Source organism: Artemia franciscana, chromosome 2 (genome assembly GCF_032884065.1).
Source record: "Artemia franciscana chromosome 2, ASM3288406v1, whole genome shotgun sequence".
Lineage (NCBI taxonomy): Eukaryota > Metazoa > Arthropoda > Branchiopoda > Anostraca > Artemiidae > Artemia > Artemia franciscana.
This window is the reverse complement of record NC_088864.1, coordinates 11,530,578-11,546,904: the sequence shown is the minus strand read 5'-3', so window position 1 is coordinate 11,546,904 and position 16,327 is coordinate 11,530,578. Positions and strand designations below refer to the sequence as shown.

At 36.4% G+C, this 16,327-nt stretch overlaps 1 protein-coding gene across 1 annotated transcript in view; it reads left to right on the top strand.

Moving 5' to 3' along the window:
• The first annotated feature begins 3,493 nt into the window (after positions 1 to 3,493).
• LOC136037260 (uncharacterized) overlaps positions 3,494 to 16,327 on the top strand; it is a 31,398-nt gene continuing 18,564 nt past the window's right edge. Inside the window, exons 1-2 of the mRNA XM_065719895.1 lie at positions 3,494 to 3,611; positions 5,100 to 5,238. Of these exons, the coding sequence (XP_065575967.1) occupies positions 3,547 to 3,611; positions 5,100 to 5,238 (204 nt within the window). The 5' untranslated portion in view covers positions 3,494 to 3,546. The remainder of the gene's footprint in view (positions 3,612 to 5,099; positions 5,239 to 16,327) is intronic.

The window sequence follows — 16,327 nt, the reverse complement described above, 5'->3', positions numbered from 1 at the left end:
GTGCCAAAATCAACGTTTGAACTAATAAACAAATTTATTCAGTTGCAGACTTATCAATGTTGACGCACAATCTGTTATTAACAAATACGCTGCAGACTAGTTCACATCTAGATATTTGGTCGAGAAAAGCTATATGGTCACATTTGTTTAGGGTTTTTATTGCAAATCAACATATGCAGAAAACAGACATTGACAGCTGAAATGGTCTCAGGTAATTACCACAATAAAATTGTACGACGATTTATGCAGAGTGGCATAAGTATAGATGGTCATTTAGAGGATTCTGTGAAAGTGTTTTCTAATGACAATATTTTAGGGAGACAAAGTTAGCTCTGGTTCCAGGGACACAATTTCCCAAAAATCCAACTCGGCCGATGCTATTGGTATGATTTGGAATCGCGCTATATCCTGTCCAAATAGCGTTTTATCCGGTTTTCTCTTCAAACAGTTCTAAGCAATGAACTGTAAGTAAAGAGTGATGTATCTCTTGATAACATATAAGCATCAAACTAATTAGATTTTGATGGTTATTCCAAATATATAAAATTTGTCAAATTAAATGTTACCCATTAAAAGTCACGAACCTGAGAAAATTTGTCCAATTTCTTAAAATGGGGGTCACAACCACAAAATATCAAGTGATCCTAATGAAAATGACATCATTAGATTTAGGATACCAGAGAACCCTGATTTAGAGAATTGAAGCTCCTATAGACAAAAATATAGAATTTTGATTTCAAAATCAAAAGTTCTAGTGCGTGCCCTGTTATCCTGGTTCTAGTTTGTTTTCCCAGGAGTGATCGCATCGAACCAGTGACTGTCTAAGATTGAGAGAGGGCTCATTCGGTCAGAAATCAATAGTTCTAGTGCCCTTTTAAGCGACCAAAAGTACAGGAGGGTAGCTAGACCCCCTCCCACGCTAAATTATTCCCCAAATTCAACTGATAAAATTTTTAGCTAAGCCATTTTTGTCAGGATAGTTGAAAAATGTAATGACTAAGTCTTTAAGGATGACTAGACCCCCACAGTTCCCGAGGTAAGGGCTGCAAACTCTGAACTTTGCCCATTGTTTACATATAGTACTGGCTATTGGGAAATATACACACAGTTTTTAAGAGAGGATTTTTCTTGTGAAGGGGGGTGGGGGAGGTACGTGGGAGGATTATTCCACGGAGGAATTTTTTTGTGGGAGGAGGGAATGATAATTGAAACAAAACATCAGACTTTAGCGTAAATAGCGCACTATTAGGGAAAAGGGTGACCCTCCGTCATATAAGTCACATTTTCAGTTTGTTTTAAGATTTAATGCTAATTCTTTTTTCAGTGGAAAAAGCTTTTTTCTTATTTAATCACCTTAAAAATCAAAGCACCCCATATTCACTCTGGATTTCAATACCAATACTATCCCCCTACCTCCTTGCTCTGATTCAAATAAAAATACTGAAAACCTTTAAAACGGCTATTTTATACATGAACAATCAAAGTGGAACAATTATGAACAATCACTGTTTGCTACTACAACGAGTAACATAAGAAATTCTGTCTTGCAGGGCGAAAGAGGTTTCATCCCTTTTTTGTATACCAAGAAGAAAGTGAAGCAATAGCAAAAATGTCTAAAAACGCTAAAATTTACGGTCTTTTTAAAATCAAATATTTTTTATTAAAAAATGTTTGTTTTTCCCTGACAAATTTAGCCTTGGTTAACAATCAATAAAATTATTTCTTCAGTTGTCTTTCTCTGGGTCTTTTTTGACGTTACGTTAATGTTCATTCAATAGACAAATTTTTAGCAATGCTGTAATTTTAAGAGAAATATTGTGTCAAAATGGTATTTGAACAAGGTGCTAAATAAAATATTGGATGGTGTAGCAGTAGAAAAACATATTTTTGTCATCTCAGGAGCCACTTGTGCTACACAAATGAAACATCCACGGGTGATCAAACAATTCGTGGTAACAAATTTAACAAACTGTAAGTAAGGAGTGACTCGGCTAAATAGTAACCAAAAATCTAAAAGTTGGAATTTTAGTATCAGCAGATACATCAAAAGAATTAGTTTTTTAGGCTGATTCCAAAAATATAAGATTCATCAAGTTTAGTGTTACCTATCAAAAGTTAGGTTGCCTGATTAACAAAAGTTAGGTTGCCCGAGAAAATTTGCCTGATTTTTCAAATAGGGGGGGGGAACCCCTAATATTCAACAAATCTTAATGAAAATGATGCTATCATATTCAACGTACCAGAGAACCTTACTGCAGATGAAGCTCCTATACAGAAAATGTGGAATTTTGCTATTTTTGCCAGAGGACGGATCACGAATTTGTGTGTTTTTTTTTTTTTTTCAGGGATGACCAAATTGAAATAATGATCCTAGAAGATTGGAAATGGGTGCATTCGAACCAAAATTAAAATTTCTAGTGCCCTTTTTAAGTGACCAAAAATAGTGGCAACTGGCCCTCCTCCCACGCCCATTTTCCCCCAAAGTTATCTGACTAAGATTTTGAGATCTTCTCATTCGGTTTGGATTGAAGCAATAAAATTTTGTGAGGTCAGCCCAGTAGCTGCGTCGTAAGGTGCTTTTGGGGTCTCCTCTTCTTCTAGTACCACGTGCCTGCCACAGACGATCTTCGGTAGTCAAGTTTCGGGCATGCGGATCACGTGACGGGGTTATATCCACTTCCTCTTTATGATTATTTTGGTTATCAGTGGCTGAGAACTCTTTTCGCACAGTAGCTTTCGTTACTTTTTGGGATCAGTAGATATTTAGAATGCGCCTAACATAAGTCGTTTTGAGCGCAAGGGTTTTCTTTTCAAGTGTTTGACCTAGGTTTCAAGTTTAAGAAGCATGGCGAAGCGTTGAGAGGACGTTGCTGTTGAACAGCCTCAGCTTGAGTCGGAAAGAGTACTTGTGGCTGCGTGAAATTTGCGACAGTTTCCTGAAGGATGCGTTAGCCAATATATATATAAATATATATATATATATATATATATATAAATATATAAATATATATATATATATATATATATATATATATATATATATATATATATATATATATATATATATATATATATATAATATATATATATATATATATATATATATATATATATATATATATATATATATATATATATATATATATATATATATATATATATATATTTCTCAGGAAAAGCTTCAATAGAATACTGCTCAAAATCTTGCCACTGTATTTTTGGACGCCAATATCATTCTTGTTGTTAAGACTGAATTTGCTGAGCCAAATTACCATAATTGCATATTAGTCAGCAAATTTCAAGTTTATTTAATGAAAAAATAAACAAATAGAGGAAATTATAGCAGATCCTCCTAGTCTTTTGAAATTAGCCTTGAACTTCACCCTTCACTAACTGTTTTTTTTAAATTATCATTAATGTTTAAACAATGTCTAACTATAATCTATCTCAGAAAATATTTGTTTAGTTGGCTTGGATGGCGATAAAATTTACTCAATAAAGTAATGCATACGTCAAAGTTATTTATCAAAGTGTTTAGTTGAAAAAATGATTGCTAAATTTACACCGGTTTTGTTATTTTTTGGAATAGTCAGCTGTTATAATGTCAGGAAGTATAAAAATATTTTGATACTTGAACATTGAAAATATAATATTTAATATTAATTTTCCAATAGAATTAGCAGTATTGCATACAGCAAAAGAATTTTCTACTGACATAGGGCTACAATTTTCGGCTCCACTAATTCCAAATATGGTATAAAAAAAAATTGGATAATAAAATCTCTTAAATACTAACTTTTTTTTTCATGTAAGCAACAAATGCAAGCATTTCATGTAAGCATGGCACATTTAACAATAAAAAACTTGTTATCATTTTGAACCCCAAACATATTAGAGAAAACAGAACATTAGACAGGACAAACTTTGTTTTGAGGGAATAAAATATGAACCTAAGGTTTCTGAAAAATATGACATACCACCTTTTAATATGTATTAGATAATTTGAAAAGCATGAATTGGTTCTATATGTTATTTAAAGAAAAAAAACGGTACAAAAACAACCAAGCTGTGGAAATGAATCAGTTGTAGAAGTGATAAATAGGTCCATTTATGAAAAAAGGCCTGGGAAGGGGTATGATGCCATTGAGGAGCATAAGATCAAAGCCCCAAAAAAATTCCCTATTCCCTAGTAAATTTCCCCCTCAGCCTCACTTCCTTCGTTTCTTCACTTCACTTTTCTTCAGCAAAATCTTCTTTTTTACCCCACCCCCCCAAAAAAAATTCCTCTTAAAGTCATAGAAGAATTTTCTTCCTGTACATAGTTGTGAGCGTAAATTAGTTAATCTCCTCGTCAGTCTCTTCTCGTTTCTTTTTGCATACAATGCTTAAATTTTTTTTTTTTACAAATTTTGAGCTTTTCTTTATAGTTTTTTTTTTAAATTCAATTGTGTTTTGTATTTGTTAGTTACAAGACTAAACATTCCTTGTGCTTTGTACACCCTTCAACTTGTAACCGAGACTGAGCTGTACACCCTTCACTCGTCTTGGCGGTACCACGACTACCCTATTGAGGCCAATCTTCTTTAGAGAGCCGCAAAGGCAATTCTAAGTTAATGTAATCCTTAACATGATCTAACAAAAACGAAATTTTTCAAGCAAGAGCAAATGGTAAGATTTGAATTATACAGAGCGGAAGTTTGTTTGCTACTGAGTTTAAACTACAAACATAGAGTCAACAGCTTCAATAAAAGAAATGTTTTCTGACTTTTTACAGTTATTATTGACTCACAAATGATTATTCATTATGATTTTTCTTTTTTATTGTTGGTTTTTGCATTTTTACCAGTTTTCTTACAACCATATGATTTGTTGACTATGAAGTCCGAATTCGGCCCTTTGTGGGCTTGTGATAGAGATTTCTTGAAATAAATAAATATCTTATCTCTAATACTCATAACACCATTTGGGGAGGGAATATGGTCTATGAATTTATTGGAAAAGGGATTCAGCTCTAGAAAAGATTTCATTTCGTTTTTTTAGTGCAGCCGAATAGCCAAGTGTTAAAAAACCTACAAACTAAGCATCCATTCTCCTTATAGACACAAAGATGCGAAAGTTCCTGGAAACGCCAATGACTATCTAGACTATGTTCTCAGCTTAGCTCGTCCAATCATTGCAAGCTCTGGCTTAGACCCGATTTTTCCCTTGCCTGAAGTTACGGGTACCTTTGAAAATACGGTAAAAAGGCATATTATAGCCCTTTTAGTTTTTAATCAGAATGTTTTTTTTTCTCTATGCAGCCGAATCTTTAACACTAGGATAGCTTAAAATTCTAATTATGCAAAGAGTATGAGTTACCTATACTCTCTAAGCTTTTCCTAGAAAGATGGAAAATTACACACGAAATATGAAAACCAGTTAAGAGAAGAATGCATACCAGTAGTATTATCTTTTATTACAATTATATGGTTTCAATGTTTGTTGAGACACAATAATCATATTCTTTTAAAGGGTGAAAATAAGAACGGGTGTCCGTCAGCGCGTCAGGCTTAAATATACACTATTCCACCGATAAATTTTTCGCTGACATTATTAACGTTTTGTATGCAATTTAAATAAAAAAAATTCTGCTGAAAGTAAGCAGCAAAATTCGGGTTCGCTCTCTCGTCAATGCCTAGATCTTTACGCTAGAGTTAGAATTTTTACCAATGCTTTAAGAACGAGCCCTGAATCACAAAGGCCATTTATTAGTATAAATAGCTGTTTTGAAAGTACTAAAAACACTTTAGCGTAAAGAGCGAAGTATGGAGGAGGGAACGAATCCCCTTATATGCGTAATAATTTCTGTTCGTTTAAGTTTTCATGTTGCTTCTTACTTTCAGTTGAAAAAAAAACTTCCTTTTTTAATTTAATTTCTAATCGTTTTTATAATGCTGGGAAATCCAGCGCCACCTTCATGGAAAATTTTTTTCCTTCATGACAAATTCCTCTATAAAAAAATACTCATAAGTAACCTCCTTGCTTGACCCTCCCCCATAAAAATCCTGTGAAAACGTCTGTATACTTCCCAATGACCAATACTATATGTAAACAATGGGCGATGTTCATAACGTGCACCCCTCCCCTGTAGACTATGGGGGATTATATGCTTATTAACATTCCCACTCCAGAAGGTACCAAATAGCACCATAAAATGGAGTTACTAAATGGAATTTCTTAGAGGTATGCAGGGAGATCAATTGCTTTTAACTCAATTTAACGTTTCTTTCCTGATTCACGGTGTACCAAATGAACAGCAAAATGAATTCGTGGAGTTGACTGTCCAAAATCTGTTCTCTCAAAGACTAGAAATCCAATCGATCCCGTCAATCTCGAAGTGTTTCATTAATGTGACTGATCGTTGGTCAAAGAAAAAACAACGATCATACTCTATACTTGTGACCTTGGCTAGTGAGAGCGCGATTAGCCGAGTTTTGAAAAATTTCCGGAAGCTAAAGGGAAGTGGAATTTCGATCTATACGGTCTTGCTGCCAGTTATGAATTCAGTCTGTTCTGAATATTTAGCGAAAGGTAGGCAGCTGAAATCTTTGGGAATCATCATTGGCTCGCGCGAGAAACACAAAGGGCTGAATTTATGGTTAGAGGTAACAAAATCTACTTCCAGTGATTGGAAAGTTTTTTCTGATAACTAGTTACAAGTGAGGAAAAAAAGGTTATTCCGTTGTGTTGTAAGAAGTTTTCTCCGAATTGAGTAAAAAAAATGATTGTAACATACCAAAGCAGTTGTTCCAAGTCTATGAAACGTGTAAAAGACATTTTGCCATTTGCCCCTGTTTTTGTAGTTAGTTTTGTTTGTTGAAGCGTTCACACCAGGTTCTGTTTTTTGGTTTTTGTTTTATTCTAGTTGTGCATCTCTGCCACTATTCTCAATATATTGATGCCGAAGGTATGTCTTTTTTCTGCACTGGCAATTTCAATTTACTGGAAAGATATATTTATAACAGACTTGTAAAGTTCCTGATGAGCACCGGATTCTTCACTCCGTCGAAATTCGGCTTTTGTAAAGATCAGTCCACCGAACACACCATTTTGGTCATCTCTCAGTTTATTCACGACGCACTGGATAATGAAGAAACAGAGGGATCAATATTTGTTGACATAAAAAAGGGATTTGATGCGAAATCTCATTTTATTCTGAAGATTAAGTTAGATCGATATGGAATAAGAGGTCCTATAAATACGCTGATACCATCATAATTAAAAGACAGAAAGCAGCATCTGAATAGCGGTGATGTTATGTCATCCGAAGTGCTACAGTCAAATAATGTAGGTGTTCCTCAAGGTTCTATCCTAGTCCCTCTACTATTTTTAATTTATAAAAATAACCTAGCTCATGCATTCGAGGAGCTTCGATTGACTGAACTCTTTGCTGACGATATATCGCGTAGTGTAAAGGCTCGCAATGAAACCTCTCTTAGACAAAGTCTGTCAGATGTGACAACATGACCAATGGGATGGCTTAACTGTAATCATCTCAGTTTTAACTGGGAAAAGACAAAGTTCATTGTATATTCTAGAACCCATAAAAAGTTTCCAGATCTAAGTGAAATCTTGATTGAAAAATATTCCATGAAAGTGGAGAGGGTTGAAACGATAAGATACTTAGGAGGAATTATAGATAGATAGATAGATATTTATTGCAACAAAATCCACTTAGGGGTAATTGCAAAAAACAACAAATAATATAGAATAATACCACTTTATACCAACTCGCGTAACAGGGTATATAATAATAACTACGAAAAGAATAACAATTGCAAAAGAAAACACAAACAAAAAGGTACATAATACCATAAAACTCACATAATTACACAAAATGTTACAACCATGATCAATATATTTTAAAAGTTTTAAAGCTACATGGGTCAAGGCTACAAAAAAGAAAAAAGAATATGCTTCAACCACACTGTATAAAATAACATTCAACTTTTTTTTCTTGTCCCAACTATCGTCCACCCTCCAAAAATATCTCACTGTGCTGAATGCCCACACGTGTGCATATCCCAACACTCTTAATATCCACTTTACACTTACTTTTTCAAATTCTGACCATCCATTGTTTCCCATCTACCCCAATCCCAAAAGTTTCTACCCTCAAATCCTTTAATTCCTTACAATTGCACATAAGGTGCTCGAAGTTTTCATTTTCATCGCACATCAGGCAAAAATTCGGGCCCTTCTTTCACCTTAATGCCTAAAATTACCCCTAATTGAAATGACCCACCTTAAATCCCTTCACTGAAGTCCCACTTTAAAATAGTATTGCTCTCGCCATACCTCCTTGACCTCCATGTACACACCTAGAGGTGCTGCCGCGGTCCGACCAGCCTGCCATAACTGGATCTCCTGCTCTTGCAGTACAATCTTTACCTCTTTTGCCACAGATCCTACTTCTCCTTCTATGCCTACCCCCTGATTCCAAATTCCTGAAATCCCACAACTATTCAAGACTTTTTTTTATTTGATTTGGCCATGAATCTTTTCTATTATCCTTTATCAGTTCTCTGTATGCTGCCTTAGCTTAATCCATCCTCAGGCAGTTATGTTATCCTTTCCCAAAATTTAACCATTTTTACGAGTGTCTTATTCCTAAGTGTGTCAAGGACTAAATCTCCTCTTATTACTAGACTATTCAACCTATCATTTAAACCTAACAGTCTCTTAAAATACCTAAGCTGAATCTTTTTTAACCCCATTCCTTTCTCACACCCCCACAATTCTGATCCATAATGTACTATTGAAACCAGTATTCCCTGACAAATTCTCTTCTGCAGCTTAATATCATTTAGGCCTAATTCTTTAATACTACTTCTAAGGAACATTACCATTAGCCTATTCCCTTTAATCACCATATCCTCTATATCCCTCTTCCATTTTCCATTAGCCATTAACTTAATTACTAAATAATTAAATTCTTCAACTATTTTCATTTCCTCACCTCTCTAGCTAAATCTTAGCCCTCCTATTTTCACACTAGTCCTAAGCATCATAAAAACCGACATCTATATCCAAAGCTAACATCTTTTCCTTAAAACACGCTGAAGCTAAGTCTTGGAGTTTTTGAAGATTTTCCTTACTATCCGCAAGTAGCGCTATGTCATCAGCGAATATTAATAAAATCATATTAACTGTAAGCAACTTGACACTTAGTGCCTTTTTCTGCTTTAGATATTCCTATGTATCATTAATATATAGAGAAAATAGCCTAAGATACAAATTGCATCCTTGTTTCACTCCTATCCTCCTTTGTACTACCCTCAATATACGCCTACCGACCCTCACAACTACCCTCACTGCCAAATACATTTTAACTATAATCATTACAAATGCTCTCGGCAAACCTATTACTAATAAGCTTTTTATCAATAATTCCCTATCAACTCATCAAACGGACCATCAAAAGGTCTAGAAACGATAAAAAAGCTCATCTCCCTTTTTCCTGGTATAGTCTCAAATCAAACTATGTAAAATAAAGACCTGGTCTAATGTACTATAGTTTTCTCTAAATCCTGCTTGAGCCTCCGCCAGTCTTTTTCCTCTTTCCAACCATTTATCTAGCCTTCTACACAAAACCTTAGAGAATAGCTTACCTAATGTGTTCCCTAATGCTATTAAATAAAAAAATAAGTTTTTTTTAACTGCAAGTAAGGAGCGACATTAAAACTTAAAATGAAAAGAAATTATTCCGTATATGAAGGGGTTGTCCCCTCCTCAACGCCTCACTCTTTACGCTAAAGTTTGACTCGTTCTCAAAACTCTACTTTTTAAAACAATAAAAAACTTTAGCGTAAAGAGCGAGGCGTTCTGGAAGTGGAATCCTCCATTCCTTATTCCTACACCCTAACGAACTTTTCACTAACTTCCAAAATTCTCTACTATCGCTACCTCTATATGCTTCTCTAATTTTTTTTACTCCTCTCATATACAAATGACATCTTTTTCCGTTTTACAAACATTTTATACACTCTCCTCTCCATCTTTTGTCCCTCATAATACTTCTCAAACTCTTCCTCCCCCCTATACTCTTTTACTAATATAATTAAACTGTTCAATGTATTTCTCCTAGCTTGACACTCACTGTCAAAGACCTTTCCTCAGACCTCTCTCCCCTACTGAATATACTACTTGGCTCAACAGGTCTTAAAAACTTTCAACTTCCCCATCTTCCGCCAATTTCAGGCTTCTCTCCTAACTTTCTCGCTTATTTTTTTCCATTATTTTCTCCTGAAATGACTTTTCCACCTTAGGAAACCCATACAGCAGATTCTTCACATCTATAGACTCTTCTTCTTTCCTATTTTATACCGCCCTACTCTGGTGTGATGACCAACCAAGCAGGTATCAGCAGTTTGATGAAAACGCTCATTAAAATTAGACCCTATCCATTTTCACCACTAACTTGGACTGCTAAAGGCTCCACCAGGACCCGTTACTCTGTACGGACAGAAAAGAAGAAGGCGGCACGGGAAAAGAGCTGGAATACGAATTAAAACAAGACAAAGAGAGCACCCCAGTAAAGTGATTGAGACAATTGTCTCTGCCAGAACACCAAATTACCGACAAAAAAAAGACAGGTTCTATATAGAAGTAAAAATTTTGAACCAGAAACCTCTCCCCTCCCTCTCAAGATACGAAGCAGACCCGTGCCCTGAAAGCTCTAGGCTACCCCTATCAACTCTGTCTCCCGTCGCATACAATACAAAGAAGCGTTTTCCCACATTGCTGCTTTGTAACGCACGTTCTCTTTGCAATAAAATAGATGAAATCGATGTAGTATTAAGGCAGAACATTGTTTCTGTCGCAGTCATAACAGAAACTTGGAACCTGACTGAAGTGACAGGAAGACTCACCGGTTATGCCCTATAGCTCAGAACAAGACAAGCTCTTGGTGACCAGAGACTAGGCGGTGGAGTAGCCCTTTACGTACGTGAAGATATCCCAATGAAGGAGATACGTGAACTTGAAAGCACTGAGCATGAGGCTGTGTGGGTTTGGTACAAACCATCGGCCATGCCGCGTGCTTACTCATGCATCGTCTTTGCTTCAATCTACTACCCTGAAAGTGCTAAAAACCGCCGTGATCTTGTCACATACCTCCAAAAGACTGTCGACCACCTTCGTGCTTTTTATGGAAACCCTCCTATTGTTCTGGCTGGGGACTTTAACCAAACCAAGAAAAGCTGGCTAGCATCATGCCTTTCCCTCAAGCAGGTTGTAAATTTTCCAACACATGAATCTGGCAGCATACTTGATTTAATCCTGACCAACTGTGACACATATTACCAAACCCCTGAATCCCTTGGGCTGCTTGCCTGTTCTGATCATAACGTTGTGCTCTGGTCAGCTGCCGCTTCAATACCCAAGCCTAAAATTAAGCGTGTCAAGTATCGTCCGCTTATTGATTCAGCAATTTGCACCTATGGTCGATGGATAGCTACTTACCCTTTTCCAGAAGTGTATGGAGACAAAAGCTTCGATGAAAATGCCAACTGTTCAACGAAGTTCTCCATGCCAAATACCTCAAGTTTTTTCCTGGAAAGACTTTCACTAGATGTGAAAGTGATAAACCCTGGATAACCCCCCAAATCAAGAAACTAATCCGAAAAAAGTGCAAGCATTTCCAAGAAGGAGATTTGCAAAATGCGAAAAAATTGCGAAATCACATTACCTCTCTCACGAGAAGTGCGAAGAAAGATTACGGGCGTGAGAAATTTTCGGACAGTCTTAGGCACACTAATCCCAGGAAATGGCACAGAGCAGTCAAGCAAATCACTGGCAAGTCCATTCATAACAGCATAAAAATAAGCCACCCTGACGGAACTTAGACAACTGCTGATGAGGTTAATCAATATTTCACCCGCATCTGGACCTCTTTCCTTCTCCCACACAAGCCCAGAAGTCTGAAATACTTGAATCCTGTGCAGATGAAGGTGAAGTTGTTATCGATGAGATGACAACCTCTAAGACCCTGATGAAGGTGAAAGTAAACTGTTCAGCTTATCCAGACGAACTTCCACCCAAACTGATTCGAGAATACGCCCCTTTCATTGCGAAACCACTCTCAGTGCTGATAAACCTTTGCTTTCGTACACGGATCTTTCCAGCTGTTTGGAAGAAAGCTTACGTTAGAATAATTCCGAAGGTTACCAGCCCTAAGAGCTGTGACGAACTTAGACCTATTTCGCAAACACCATGCCTGGCGAAAGTGGCCGAGACCTTTATCATGAGGGTCTTAATTAATCAAATCCAGGGATCTATCGACCAGAGACAATACGACGGACTGAAAGACTGTAATACCTCAGTGTACCTAGTGATGATGTACGATAGTCTCCTTAAGTGGGTCAAAATAGGTCACAGTTTTGTAGACCTTGGTGCCATAGATTTCCGAAAGGCATTTCATCTAATCAATCACATTGTAGCTGCCCTTAATCTCAAGCTAATGGGGGCTAAGAAAAAGACTCTTACGCTCGTGTTGGACTTTCTCAGTCAGAGGATGCATCGTGTGTTTGCTCTCTACGAAGGTGATAGCAATTCCGAATGGTCCTCATCCACCTGTGGAGCCCCTTAGGGCACTAAGCTTGCAGCTATTGTATTCTTGTCTGTAATTAACTTCCTCATTGCTGACTATGACGACCGCTACAAGTTCGTGGATGACCTGTCATTTATCCTGAAATATTTAGTACAAAACGGAGTTGTGACGCCACAGTTCAGTTCAAATTTTTTCAGTGTTTTCACAAAAGAGCGCGCGGAGCTAAATCTTGAGATTAATGTGAACAAGTCGAAGATAGTGCGCTTTAACCCGCTAAAATGTGATGTTATGGAGCCAAATGTTCCATTCCTTCTAGCAAACAGTATCAAGATCCTTGGAGTTACTTTTTCCAATGACTTCAGCTTTGCCACACATATTGAAAACGTGGTTAAAAGTGCAAACGCTAGTCTACAGACTTTAAACGGTATGCGTAGGTTCAGTGCAAACACAGAGAGTGTTAAGTATGCATACATAGCGTATGTCCGCCCCATTCTGGAATATGCGTGTCCCGTTTGGGTGCCCTCAGCACGAAAGAACAATGTATCTTTGTCAGGAGCTTGAATCTGTTCAGAAGCGAGCGGTATCGATCATCTTGGGCCGCCGTGACATCCCCTAGGAAAAGGCTCTGGAAGTGCTAGGACTGCCGTCACTCCAAAACCGGTACGAAACTCTGATAATGAGTTTCGGAAAGTACTTGCTTTCTAAATATCAGCACTGTGACATTCTACCTGATCAACCTCTACCATCAAGAACGAGACAACAAGATAAGTTAGTTCCCGTTAAAGCAAGAACAAACCGATATGGTAATTCTTTCGTCCCGGTTTTCGTCAAAATGTATAATAAGAGTTAATATTTATAGTTTTATTTATATTTACAAGTGTAGCTTGATTTTGCATATGTTGTAAAGAAACACAAATCAGCGACAGCTGTCAAGTTTTTGCTATTAAACCTGTCTACTACTATTACTACTACTACTTACCCATTATCCGACTTCCTTTATCTCTTTATCTCCACATTTTTTTCTTTAATTTAATTCTATCTTGACTTTAGTTGGCATATGATCAGACCCCACTAGCGTTAGAATCTAAAAATCAACATATGAAGGCCAAAGAGACAAATCCATCATAATAAAATCAATCACACTTTGAGACCTCCCACTATAACAAGCAAATTCTCCCTTACCCTTATCCTTTCCTACTCTCCCGTGCAAAATTACCAACTTATCATTGTTACAAAATGCCAAAAGCTTCCTTCCCCCGTTATTATTTTTGCGGAGGTGATCGCTATTCGCCCTCTGCGGAAGAACTATATCAATTTCATCCCAATTTCTTCCCACTGGAGCAAACGTGCAGTCATGAACAGACCAGAGCATCTCCCGTGTTGAATAAGTGTTGAAATCTCCTAGAAAGCAAATATGATCGACACGATACAGTTTAGAAAAGACACATTTTTCCCTATCAAGAATTGTCTAAGTGTCCTCTTCCGAAAATGACCTGGACTCCGGTGGAATATATACAGCACAGAGTATAATATTTACTTTTGAAAAACAAACTCTAATACACACTAGATTACATGACGCACTTTTTAGGTTTGAAAATTTACCCTCCGCAGAAACTTTCTTTGATAATAGAAAAGCAACACCTCTATACGTTCTTCAATTTTTTTAATTTTTTTTTTCTGTGGACACCGAGATACAGGTATTCTTTTATAAAAATATAAGACTTTCCAACCAAGTCTCAACCACTGGTATCAAGTCCCACTTGCAACTACCTAAACCCAATAAACCACGTATTTTGTCTTCCACAAACTCTTGAAACGTTCCTTTGCACAATATTTATAGCTTTTTATTTTACCATGGCCTGCTAATTCCTAGTTCCGCAAAATCTTGGCTTTCATTACTAAATCAGTTTATATGGTTGATGAAAAAGGGTTTAGTGTTCCTTTCACTATGATATGTCAGGTCATTAGGGCTAATAAATTCCGCATTCATAGAGTTTTTGCGCCATATTGGATTTAAGTTTGTCATTTAAGACCCAAATTGACAAGGTTAGTATCAAGTTGAGCAGAAATGTTGGGATACTGCGACACCTTCGTCACCTCCTACCATACCATCCAATGCGTTGCATATATTTTTCTTTTATTAATTTACATGCAAACTACAGTGCCATAGTTTACGCGAATAAATTCCAAACCCATCTTCATCCACTTCAAGTTCTCCAAAATAAAGCCATGCGAACCCTTATGATTTACCTTCCTGCACCAACATCTATTCAAGACTCATCAAACATTTCGTGGTAACGGACTGTACTAAGGAGCGACCCGGCTCAATAGTAACCGACACTCTAAGAAACAGAATCTTGATGCCAATAGTTATATCAAAAGAATTAAATTTTAATGCTGATTTGAAATATATGTGTTTCATCTAGTTTAGTCTTACCCATCAAAAGTTAAAGGCCTGAGAAAGTTACGAATTTTCGCATTTTAATACTGATTTTAAATATATAAATTTCATCAACTTTAATCTTACCCATCAAAGGTTAAGAGCTTGAGAAGACTTGCCTTATTTTAGAATTGATGTATTATAATTGATGCATTAAATAAAAAAAAAACAGTTTCTTTTTTTAATTGTAAGTAAGGATCGACATTAAAACTTAAAACAAACAGAAATTGCTCCGTATATGAAAGGGGCTGTTCCCTCTCCGCTAAAGTATAGCTCTTTACGCTAAAGTTTGACTCTTTCTCTCAACTCTACTCTTTATTACAGTTAAAAAACTTTAGCGTAAATAGCGGGGCGTTAAGGAAGGAACGGCCCATTTCATATACGGATTAATTTCTGTACGTTTTAAATTTTAATGTCGCTCCTTACTTTCAGTTAAAAAAAACTTGTTTTATTTTATTTAATTTCTGAACGTTTCTGAATTAATGTATGTTTTGAGTCTCCACACATGAATAATTAAAACGAAATTTGCATATTAATTATTTTTTTGGCTAAATGGCTTTCTCATAGTTTTGATCGGACGATTTTGAGAAAAAGGGAGCGGGGGAGTTGGTCTAGTTACCACCCAATTTTCGGTTATGTAAAAAGGCAACTAGAACTTTTGATTTTTTTCGAACATTTTTATTAGTAAAAACATACGTAACTTACGAATTAACTTTATTAACAAACTTCTATATTTGTATGCATTTATTACGTATTCAGGGGGTTCATCCCCTCGTCAATATCTCGCTCTTTACACTGGAGCTTAAATTTTGTCCCAATTCCTTAAGAATGACCCCTGAATCACAAAGGCCATAGAATAAATAGTTGAAGCTAATAAAATTACTTTAGCGTAAGGAGCGACGTATTAGGAGGAGGTGAACCCCTCATATGCGGAATTATTTCTGCGCGTTTTAAGTTTTAATGCTGCTCCTTACTTTCAGTTGGAAAAACCTTTTCACATTTGTTTTTTTATTGTTTTTTTTTAATCTAAAAAATCCTTCCTTCTTCATGGAAATATTCCTCCCCCATGACAAATTCCTCCATGGAAAGTTCCCTCCCGCATAAACCCCTCCCCTCAGCCCTCCCCTCAACCGAAAAAAAATCCCTCCAAAACGTCTGTACACTTCCCAATAAACATTACTGTATGTAAACACTGGTCAAAGTTTGTAACTTGCAGCCCCTCCCACGGGGACTTTGGGGGAGTAAGTCGTCCCCAAAGACATAGTTATTATGTTTTTAGACTATGCTGAATAAAATGG